Source organism: Pseudopipra pipra, chromosome 11 (genome assembly GCF_036250125.1).
Source record: "Pseudopipra pipra isolate bDixPip1 chromosome 11, bDixPip1.hap1, whole genome shotgun sequence".
NCBI lineage: Eukaryota > Metazoa > Chordata > Aves > Passeriformes > Pipridae > Pseudopipra > Pseudopipra pipra.
The window spans coordinates 20,287,759-20,299,519 of NC_087559.1; the positions used below are offsets into that span (position 1 = coordinate 20,287,759).

The 11,761-nt window shown below is 56.8% G+C and overlaps 1 protein-coding gene and 1 long non-coding RNA gene across 5 annotated transcripts in view; both read right to left on the reverse strand.

The window, feature by feature from the left end:
* Window positions 1-4,435, reverse strand: part of PHF2 (PHD finger protein 2) — an 82,644-nt gene extending 78,209 nt beyond the window's left edge. For 2 of the 4 annotated variants that reach the window (XM_064668094.1, XM_064668092.1), the window contains exon 1: window positions 3,870-4,433. In XM_064668094.1, the coding sequence (XP_064524164.1) occupies window positions 3,870-3,967 (98 nt within the window). In that variant the 5' untranslated portion in view covers window positions 3,968-4,433. Of the gene's footprint in view, window positions 1-3,869 lie in introns of all 4 variants that reach the window. The other 2 variants (XM_064668093.1, XM_064668091.1) reach the window with 2 other exon arrangements.
* Window positions 4,436-8,669: 4,234 nt separating this feature from the next.
* LOC135420527 (uncharacterized) lies at window positions 8,670-11,250 on the reverse strand. The gene is made up of 2 exons (XR_010433583.1): window positions 10,234-11,250; window positions 8,670-9,110 (listed from the first exon to the last, which is right to left on the reverse strand). It is a non-coding gene; the product is annotated as an uncharacterized LOC135420527 (long non-coding RNA).
* Between the last annotated feature and the right edge of the window lie 511 nt (window positions 11,251-11,761).

Consider the following 11,761-nt stretch of genomic DNA (forward strand, 5'->3'; position numbering starts at 1 on the left):
TGGGGGAATGGAGGATGTCCCTGAGGGGGCTCCCACCCCACACACAGCTCCCACCCCACACACAGCTCCCACCCCACACGGTTCCCACATTGCACAGTTCCAACATCACACACAGCTCCCGCCCCACACACAGTGCCACTGGTCACAGACAGCCAGCAGCGTCACCTGGAAGCTGAGGAGAAGGCAGAGTTCCTCACCTCACACACCTGTACAGGCTGTTCCCCCAAGGTGATGAACCACCTTGTCCCACATCCCCTGTGCCCAGAGAAGCTCTCCCGTGGCACAGCTGGCACCGTTTGTCCAGCCAAGCCTACCCTGGAGATGGCAGAGTGTCCCTGGGCACCTGCTGAGTCTCAGCTTCTTCATACATCAAGGCCACTCCCTCCTCCTCCTCCTTTCCTGGCATTCTCCAAAGCCCAAAGAGCCACCTCCCACCCCAACCACTCCCCACACCCTGGTGTCACTGCTGCCTGCAGACCTGGTGCTGGGTAACAGGTGGAACACACCAGGGCTCCTCCCTGCGATGGGATCCAAGAGGTGAGGACCCTGCACAGGTGCTGGAATGGCCAGGAAACCAGGAGCACCAAGGATGGGCTGTTCAGGGCAGAGCATTGAGGCAGCTGAGCCCAAACTGCCACATAAAACAACACATGATCTGCACAAAAAGAGAAGTCCAACAGCCCCATGCCTGCTTGAGCATTATTGTCATTTGACTCTAAGATCACCTTCATCGTTTCCTGACAGCTGGAACCTACTTGTCTGGAGCAGCTCAGGCAAACAGAGAGCACAGGAATGATCCAACCTCAATCTCATGAGGAGTCACAACCAGTGTCCTGTGAACACACCAGCAGCTCTGTGGCTCAGCACATAACAGTGTCCAAGGGTCTCTGATGTCAGAGTCACAACAGAGGGGCCAAAAATCTTACAGAGGAAGGCACAGCACTCACTGAAACATCAGCAACATCACCCCAGACAGGCTGCCACAGGCTGCTGACCCACAAAACAACACAGACACCTAATTTCCATCACAAGAAACCTGTCAGGTGTCCATATCAATGCAGTCACCATGTGCAGGCCTGACACCACAATGATGGCACTGCCCAGGCCAGCCTAGTGACCACTCCAAGGTGCCACCTCCCTGTCACACAGGAGGTTGGAGCCAGCGGTGAGGGACTACCCTGACATTCTTCAGGATTAAGCAGTGATTTCTGCAGAAAGATCTAACACCGATTCACAAGAGAAAAACTCCCTGGAAAAGACAATAAAGACCATTGGTGATACCTAAAACCCCAAGAGAAGCCCGAATCCATCCCTCTGGCACAGAATTTGGGAAACAACATGGAGCAGCGATTGCCAAACTTTAGCCAGTGTCCTGTCAGCACACTGCCAAGTACCCAGTGGTGGTCTGGAGAGCGCTCGTCCCACATGTGGCGAGGGTTCCACCGCCCTGTCTCCAGCTTCTAAACTGCTGTACATAAACTTAACACACTTCTGATAATTTGAAAATATCAATTTGCCATCAGAACAGCCAAAGTGGCCACAGACATGTTGCCCAGCCTCAGATGTGAGGGAGACTGTGACTGCTGCAGGGCTAAATCCATGAAAAACATTTCTTTAAATATTTGGGAACTCCCATCAGAAGGGAAACATGAAAACACCTGACCCACTTCTATAAAACCAAACCAGAAATGTCACCCTTTTTTCTGAAATGCACACTGTACATCATGTTAACAAGAGACAAAAGTATGATTAAATGATTAAAACATTTAATCATTTGCCTGGGCAAGGCTCCTGAACACTATGTAGCTTGGCACACTTGCTCATTTTTGGTGGCAGCACCTATATAACATTGTATTTTTGGTTGCAGTACTGTATAACATTGTATTTTTTTTGTTGCAGTTCCATATAAATATTAACACCAAGAGTGTTTTGAATGTCCAGGAGAGAGACAATTTTATACAACTAAACCCTGATTTTTATTTCCTTTGTTGACTATTTATTTGTTTGCATAATACCAAGAAAAACAAAAAGGGCCATAGATAAACTGTTTGCTACCAAATACTCCATGAACTTCTCAATACAATTATCTCAGGTTTTGACACGGTGAGAAATTAACTCCTCTTCAGTTTCCTTTCTTTAAAATCAACCTCTGGACACTACCGTGAGCTAAAGAAAAAGGGTGCAGCCCCCCCCAGCAGTGCTACAAATCAATTCTACCTCTATATGCCACAAAACGAAACACCTTTCCTTGTGCTATTGACCCTGAGCTGCCCACAAAAAGATCGTTTGCTTGATCAGTTACAACTAATCTCTTTCCATCCGTTTCAATCAAAATTTACCACCGTGTGCAGGCAGCTCAAACTCCTTTTGCCGTTTACCTCTTCAGGAATCCACTCTGTCATCACCGTGCTTGAAAATCTCAATTTTTTCACGTTCTTAAACTTTCTAAGTTTCAAGTACACATGCTTGAGGCTTCTCTCCAGCCTCACCTCGTCATCTGTGCCCGAGTCCTCACTGATACGGGCCAGCCACGTCCTTCAAAGCCTCCTGTCCCGCACCACACGTGCAGAGCACCCTTCTGCCAGCACTGGCACTAGGACTGGTTATTTCTGTATTTTCCTTCCTGTTTCTACACAGCCTTTTGCGTAAATGGCAGAACATCATTCCTAATGCCACGGCAAAGTTTCTTGAACAGTTTTTTCCGCGCCCGGAAGATGCGCGGGTGCCCCAGGGCCCGCTCGGGCATCCGAGAGCGGCACGGGCAGCGCCTCTCGCCTCCCCCGCCAGCTGTTCAGAGGAGACGCTGGGCGCTGGTTCCGACCAGAGACAGGCAGCCCAACCCGACTGAACCCCTGCCGTACAAAGCGCTCGTCCAGGTGATTTACCTGATTTTAATTGCACTTTTTACACTTTTATCACTCCCGCTGACGCTCCATCCTCCTCCTCCGTCACAGCCGGAGGGAGCGAGGGGTCCTGCCGGGGGGCTGCCCCCGCGCCCACCCCCCTCCACCTGCCGCCCCCCTTCCCCGGCACCGGCCGCCCGGGCGATCCGGTGGCTGCTGCGGCTTTCGGTCCCCCCAGCCGCCGCCTCCCCCCGCCCCCATCGCACCAGGCACCGCCGAAGTTCCGCCGCCCGCCCCAACTCCGCCGCGGCCGCCCATTGTCTGCGCGCCGGGAGGCGCTTTGGGAGAAACGAGCCGAAAAGCCGAGTCCCCCGCCCCGCCCGGCCCCCCCGCCGCTCCCCTGCCCGCGGCCCCGCCGGGCAGGCCCAGCCCCGGCCCGGGCCGGCCGGGGGTCCCCGGGGGCGCTGCCCGGGGGAGCCGCCCGGGCGCGGGGTGGGCGCTGCGCCAGCGGGGTCTCCCCCGGCCGCCCCTCGGCCCCGGTCCCCGCGCCCAGGGGCTCCAGGGCGGGCGCTCCCGCAGCCCCCGGCCCGCCCCGGCCATGGCCGCCCTGTCACCGGGGAACACCCGCGGGGGGCCGGGGCAACCGAGCCCTGCCCGGGCGGGAGAGGCCGAGGCGCCGCGGCCGAGCCCGCTGACAGCGCGGCCGAGCTCCGCGTCCCCCGCCCCGGGCCCGGCTGCGGGAGGGACGCGGGGCGGCCCCGTCCCCTCCCCGGGTGCGCACAATGGCCCCCGCCACCCCCGGGGGCCTCCGGTGTCAGCGCGGGGGGAGCAGCTTTGTGCGGGTACCGCGGCCCCGAACCCCACAAAACACACAAAACCAGCGCGCGGGCAGCGCGGGAGCGGCGCCGGGGCAGAGCCGGCTCCTCCTTCCCCCGCGCCGGGAAGGCCTGCGGGAGGGAGCGCGGCGGCGGCGGCGGCACCGGGGGCGGCGGGGCCGGGGGCCGGGGTGCGGGCGCGGTGCGTTACCTGCCGTGGAACCAGTCCTTGCAGGCGTCGCACTCGATCATGAAGCGGGTCACGTCGTAGGGCAGCCGGCAGATGCAATAGACGGGCACCGTCGCCATGTTCGCGCCGATCCGCTCCGCTCACGGCGCCCGCCCGCCCGGCCGAGCGGAGCGCGGCGAGTGCGGGCACGGCGGGGCCGGGGCGCGAGGGGGGGACGCGGGGGGGAGAGGGGAGAGAGTGGAAAAAACGGAATAATAAAAAAAAAATAAAAAAAATAACGCTAAAAAACCGCGGTAGTGGATTTAGGGCTCCTGAGGGGCAGGCGAGCGGTGCCGGAGGACAGGGACGCGCTGCCCGGAGCCGGGGGCCATGGCCGGGTCCCGCCGCCCGCCGGCGCCGCGGGCCGGGGCTCTCTGTTGTTGTTGTTGTTGTTGTCCCTCCAGGATGGTGATTCCCGGTGCTCGGCGATCGCGGCGGTGCCCCCTGGTGACAGCCCGGCGCGGCCTCCCCGGCGGGCCCGGCCTTGCGTCAGCCCGGAGGGAGCGGGGCCGAGCGGGGCCGGGCCGGGCGGAGCGGAGCCGAGCGGGGGCTCCCCGGTCGGGGCCGGGGCGCGGCGGGGGCTCGGCGGAACGCGCGTGTTTGTGTTAACCCCCGCCTGCCGGGAGGGAGCTGCCCAGCCCGAGCGCCCCCGCCCGCCCCGCCGCGGGGGCCTGCGGGGCGGTGCGGGGGGACCCGCGGCGGGGGCGCTCGGGGGGTGCGGGGACGGGGGGACCCCGCTCGGGGGGTGTCAGCGGGAGCGCGGGGGGAGCTCGGTGTGCCTGCGGGGAGCGGGGAGCTCCCGGTCCGCCCCAAGGACCAGGAAGCCCGGGGAAGTGGCCGTAAGTGCGGTGCGACCCGCAGGAACAACGCCCGGAGGGGGTGTGCGGGTGGGGAGGGCGGGTGGGGGCACATAGATATGCACCGGGGCTGGTTCACATAAAAAAAAAAAAAAAAAAAAACAAAAACCACAACACGAAAAAATGAGCTTCTTTCTATTCACTAAAATCAGATTTGTGAGGGTTTAACCACCTGGGAGTTTTACTGGGAGTTGGGATGAGATGGTCTTTAAGGTCGCCTCCAGCCCAAAGCACCCTGTGATTCTGTGACTGTATGATTTCTGCCTTTAAAGTCACCACCTGCTCTAGCAGAGCCCTTTCCCTGCTGTGACACCAAAGGGATGGTAATGAACACCTTGTTCCCACCAAGAACCAGATCCCAGCAGCATATGGGCTGTGAGGGGATGCCGAGGCACTGACTGACTGTGTACCCCAACCCTGCACATCCCCACGGGCCCCCTCCCACAGCAAAGGTGAAAGGGGAACCGTGGAGTCTGAGCCGAGGCTGCCTCACCACACCAAGGCTCTGACAGAGGTTAAACGACCAGACTGTGGGGCTTTTGAGAGGACCTGTGTCCCCAGAGTGCTCAAAAGCCACTGACACCTTTCCCTGAGGAGTGAGAGCTTCCTACAAAGTGCTCGCAACGGATATCCCAGTGAAGGTGGGATTTTAATTCCATTATGATGAATTCAGCATCTTAAATCCTTTACATTTGGGGGTGTGAGGGGGAAACTTCTATTTGTCTTAGAGCAAAAAATAAAAGATATTTCTCAGCCTTTTTTCATCAGTCTGCAAAAATCCTCAGAATCACCTGTGAGGGACAAGGGAAATTCAAGGAGCCAAAAAACTTCAAATTTGAGTTTTTCTGCAGTGAGGTGGCTGTTGTTGGTACAGACAGACCCCACTTTGGCTTGGTACAGACAGCCCTGCTGAAAAGGGGCTGCCAGGATGGTTCCCCTTGCCTGCTGTGTGTACACACACAGGAAGGACTGTCACACACAGAGCTGTGTGTGGGTGACATGCTCAGCCCCACCACGGGTGGCCTCTGACACATCCCCAAGTGCAGTGACACAGTGGGAGGCCACAGGGCCATGTCCTAAACTGTGACTTGGTGGGTTTGAGTGTCTCAAGGTGCACCAAGGGACCTGCTTCCTTCATCACAATGCACCACAAAAGGACCTGCCCCCTGAAAGCCTCTAAAACTGTAGGTTTAAATCCATCTGTCATGGCTTTGATGGTTCACAGCTTCAGCCAGAAAGTAGAAGAGCAAGTCCTGGGAGTAAGGCAGGATGGGGCGGAACAGCTCAGGAGCCATCACACACCTTTACACTGCTCCTCATGCCAGGGGCATCTCCCAGCACCTCTCAGCTCAGGGTTTAAATGAGCCTCTGGAGATTGGGATGCCTGCAGGACAGTCACGAGGATTCTGGGCTCTGTGCCTCTGTACACCCCAAGCACCTGCACTACAACCTGATGGGCTGCCCTCCCTTCCTGAAACCAGTGTTTTCATGTTAATGGCACATGGAATCATCAGCTGGATTGATGATCTTGGAGGCCTTTTCCAACCAAAATGATTCCATGACTATTCCCTGGAGCATTTGTGAACACAGCAGCTCCTCCACACTGTGTCCTGTGCTCATCTCCCTCTCCCAGTTGTTTATGGGCTTTGCTCACCCAGCCCATATGAGCTGTGAAGAATTACATTATCACCACCTTTCCTCAGTCCCATGAGCATCTCCATGCAAATAGCCATATTCCCAAGCACTCCCTGGAATTCCAGTGTTAGCGTGTCCCCCCTGCAGTCGTGGGTGAGCCAACCCCTCCGACTGCCACGGGGGTTTGGTGCCCACCACAAAGGGCAGCAGGGCCAGGTGTGGGTGCAGCCAAGGTGCTCCTGGGGGCTGGAATCATGTCCAGCTCCTGATCATCCATTGCTGGGCCTCAGGTGATCCCATACCCAGCAGTAGAGTGGTGTGTCCGTGTTTTTACTCCTGTTTTCACAGTGTCCATGTTTTCATTCCTTTCCTCTGCAAAGTCAGTTGTGTTGGATGATGCTGGAGCCAACACTGCATGGAAACACAGTGGCTCTGTTCTGGCAGCTCAGACATCTTACTCATCCCTTTGACAGGGATTAATGGATAAAGAAACTTATGGGTGAGGTTGTCCCACTGTCCTCAGTTCTCCAGGAGCATTTGGATCCAGAAGGTGCCTGGCAGCCCTCTGGCAGGGAGGGTGAGCAGTGGAGCTGTGCCCAGCTGCCTCAGCAAAACGTCATTTGATCATTAAGTTCACTCTTTGAAATACTGAAATTAGTTTTTATCTGATAAATAGTTCTAAAATTAGTATTTTAAAAGATTTAATATTTAATATTTAATTAATTATTGATTAAAAAATAAGTTTTAAGCCAATTGGAAAAACATCAGCGGCAGTGGCGCAGCCTCAAACAGACCAAGAGTCCCCCTCTCCAGTGGCTGCAGACAGTATCCATCCTTCCAGTGCTCCCCAACACCACATTTATATTGATTGTTAATATTAATTTATGCTAATATATTAATACTTTATATTCCCTCCCACAATCTGATGGCATGTGCCATAAGGAGTCACTGCACGGGGTTTTGGTGTCACATTGACATTAAACTGTGTGTTTGTTGTCAGTCACTAGAACCTGCACGAGGTACATTGGCAAAAAAACAAACTTTGAACCTTCTTGTCAGTTGTCAATAAAACTTATCAGTCTCTTTTATGAGATTTTAATTTTTCAGGTATTTATTTTATTTTGTGTTATTGACTTTATCTTACTTATTTTACTTACATTTATTTCATTTACTTAGGGGCCCAGGTCGAGGCAGGAGGGGAGGGCAGGAGCCTGCCCGTGGCAGCACCAGCAGCAGGGCAGCCTCGGTGACATTGTCCATGTCTTGTGTGCAGTTCTCACTCTACATGGCCTTCAGGGAAAAACTTAAATAAAATAAAAATGAAACAGACACGGGAGTGCCCAGTGCCCCTGGATTGGGGCAGGGAACAAGCAAAACCTCCTCCCACCTCCCTGCTGCACTCAGAGGAGTGAAAGGGAACTGGATCCTCACGTGGAAGAGCAAAGCAAGGCAGGAGAGGGAGAGTCAGCACACCAGTGATGGGAGCAGTGGGGAGCAGAGGACAGGCTGGGGGAGATGGGGCAGAGCTGGGAGCCAGCAGCCTGGCACAGCCCTGCTCAGGACATGGCCACTGTGGTCACCATGGCCACCACACCAGGGGCTGCTCACCCAGGGTGCCCTATGGCTGGGCTGGGATCTGTCCCAGTGCACATCATGGCAGTGATGAGTGAGTCAGTGGCACCACTGTGATCTGTGGGTCACAGGATCATCTTATCACAGCGTGTTTTGGGTTGGAAAGGACCTTCCAGACAATCCCATTCCACCCCCCTGCCATGAGCAGAGACACCTTCCACTAGGCCAGGTTGCTCACAGCCCTGTCCAACCCACAGTGCCATCCCTGTGCAGGGCTGGTGTGGGGGAGCCCCGTGGACTCCCTGGGCTGCTGGAGATCCAGAGCAGTGGGGATCTTAGCCCCAGCACAGCAGGGCAGACTCTGTGCCAGCGGTGCTGAGCGCCCGGCACAGGGGGACTGCGGGTTCCCCGGGCAGAGGGTGAGACCCCCGCACACCCACCTGCCAGGGGCAGCAGCAGCGATGGCCCTGGTCCTGCTGCACATGACAGCTGAGCCCCCAACCACACCCAAGCTCCCCCAACCACACCTGAGCCCCCTAAACCACGTCTGAGCCCCCCAAACCACGTCTGAGCCCCCCAAACCATGCCTGAGCCCCCCAAACCATGCCTGAGCCCCCCAGCACCACTGACCTGAGTAGAGCCGCCCCAATGCAGAGTTAATCCCAGAGCCAGCCCCACTGGCAGCACTGCAGGCAAGAAGAATCCAAAGGCAGAAAGACAGGGAAATCTGATCACGTTTGTCAGGATGTGCTGTACTGACCCTGCATCTCCTGGTTTTTCCTCGGCTGGGCTGTGAGTTGCTGCCAACGTGGAACCAGGAGTCGCCGCTGGGTACAAGGGCAAGATGCAGTGAGTAGAAAAACTATTGGAAGAGATTCCGTTTGGATCTTCAGGAATCAGGACTTGGTTGGCATATTTTGGGGGAAAAAGGCACATTCCTGGAGGGGGAACCCCTGGCTCCTCCGGGGTTGCTCCACAGCTTCAGGAACGTTTGCTGGCTCAGCTGCCAGGGCTCTGCCCATCCATGAGGATTCATCACTTGCAGTTGGACCCAATGTTTTATTTTTTACCCCGAGCTGGTTGCAGGCAGGAGCTGCCCCTGTCACCCCCTCACATGGTGTCACTGTGCTGGGCCACAAGCATTCCCTGCTCCAAAGCTCTGTACAGGAGGGAGATGCATATGAGCCCATTGCTGCCTCAAGCTGATCCTCACTTGTTCCACCTCTCCCCACATTGCTCCATGAGGGATCAGGGTGCATCCCTTGCTCAGGATGTTCATTTTTCCCAAAGCCAAAGCAGCCAGGAGTTTCCTAGGTAAAAGAGATCTTCCACTTGTTTAAATGTTTCTCTTTTGATGTGCTGAGAGCTGTTAGGAACCAGAAACCAGAGTAAAGTAACACAGATGAGCGCAGCTCTGACAGAGACCCGAAGGCAAGGCCCATAGGCAGGGAGGAGCTTTGCCAGGGGTGGCACCCGGGGACACTCTCCTGGGGACTTTACCCAGGAGGTGCTGTGTGGTCTGACAGGAACAGCAGAACCCACTGCTGAGGGTGAACCCACTGAGGCTTCACCCCAGGGCACCACCTCAATGCAGCACCTCGAAAGGCAGTTGGGAACCTGGAGTGAAACACCCCTCCAGCCCCACAACAAAGTTTCTGCCCTTGACCATTCTGGAAGGCTCCAGGCACCTGTGAGTGCTGTCCCTCTGGGCTGGCACCCCCACGAGATACCTGGTTCCAATGCCACTCTCCTTCAGCAGTCAGAATCCCGCCAGCCAGCCCTCTGTTCCCATCCCATCCCATCCCATCCCATCCCATCCCATCCCATCCCATCCCATCCCATCCCATCCCATCCCATCCCATCCCATCCCATCCCCTGCAGTCCGTTCTTTCAGACCTTTCTGGAAATGGGTCAGAGGGCTTTGGGGATCTCAGGTGGTTTTGATCCCCTGCAGTCCATGCCCACTTCTCAGCCTCACTTCTGTGCTTGTGCTGTGCTGTGTTCTGCTTATCTCCAGGAACCAGAACAAGGATGTTTGTCCCGGAGAAGTGTTGCCCTCCCTCCACATGGCCCCTTCTCCAGCCACATCTTGTTCTTTCCTATGGTGTATTAGGACCAACAATCCTTGGTTATTCCCAACAGTCCTTGGTTGGCTCCACAGCTATCAGTGTTTGAGGCACACATATTAGCCCCTTATCTTCTGGGATTCTACACTGCCCCACTCCATCCCATCTCCATCCCTCGGGGTGGGGAGCCGTCCCTGCCCTCCGGTGTGGTCATACCTGGCGGGTCAGTGCGACCAGACTCTGTTCACTTTGCAGGCTTTAGGTGCAATGCAAAGGATTACACAGACTGTCACCACCGAGGGAGCTGCCGCCTGGGGCTGGGGAATTGTGGGGCAGGATAACGGTGCTCTTGGGCACTGACAGCACTGTCCCGGCCTCACTCATCTCACAGCACAGGAGCGATGGCTGGGCGGTCCCGTTCCCCCTCCTCGCAGGGGCTGCGGCTCCGTCCCGGCTGCCGGGTGTCACCAGAGCTGTTCGGTGACGGTGTGAGAACGGGCCCCCACGGCCCTGCCGCCTGCAGGGCTTCCCACAGCCCGGGGGACTCACCGCTCCCAGGGTTTTTCAGCAGGGGTCGGGAACACCCCGCGGCTCTGCCGGGCCGAGGGCCCTGCCCGTGACGCAGCGATGCACCGACACCGCGGCCCCGTCACGGCCCCGTCACGGCCCTGCCCGGCAGGAGGGACGGGAAATGCCGGGGGGGGACCCTCCACCCTCCGCCCCCTCTGCCCCCGTCACACGGGAGAGCCGGGAACAACCCCCGGGCTGGGCCGCCGGCCCCGCAGCCCCCCCGAGCCCGAACCGCCCCCGCCGCCGGGGCTCAGCCCTGCCCGGGAGGGCCGGCAGCGCTCGGGCTCGGCTGTGGCACACGCCGATCGTGGCCGCTCGTTAACACAAACAATTAGCGAGCACAGCCAGGGAGAGCCCGGATGCTGCCGCCGCGGGCACGGCACGGGCACAGGTCCCGCCCAAACGGCTGATTCTGCCGGTTTAACTCTTGTCTTGGAGCCGGATAAGGAGATACCGGTCACACAGGGAGCGCTCCTTCCCGCGAGGGTGGTCAGGCCCTGGAATAGGCTTCCTGGAGAGGTGGTCGGTGCCTCAAACTGTCAGTATTCAAGGGGCATTTGGACAATGCCCTTAATAATGTGCTTTAATTTTTTGGTCTGGCTGAAGGGGTCCAGCAGTTGGACCCAGTGATCTTGTGGACCCTTTCCAACTGAAATAACCTATCCTATCTCCTATCCTATCCTATCCTATCCTATCCTCTGTCCTATCTCCTATCCTATCCCCTGTCCGATCCTCTATCCTATCTCCTATTCTATCCTATCCTATCCTATCCTATCCTATCCTATCCCCTGTCCTATCCTCTATCCTATCCTGTCCTATCCTCTATCCTATCTCCATCTCCTATCCTATCCTATCCTATCCTATCCTATCCTATCCTATCCTATCCTATCCTATCCTATCCTTATTCTATTCTTTTCTGTTCTATTCATAAACTCAGGTGTAAAATGTGTTCTTCAGGACCGAGCCCAGGTAGTATTCCCTGATCGTTCCACAGGATCATTGATCGCAGGGTCAGTTTAACTCTTTGGGAGAGGACTCAACGAATGCAAAATGCCTCTCTCCTACAGGAAGCAGCTCAGGACAGCAGGCAGGCAGCCCTGTTCTTGTCGCCGAGGGGGCAGATTCACAGAGCATCACTGGGCTCTCCCAGCCCACCCATCCCTGCTCAGTCCCA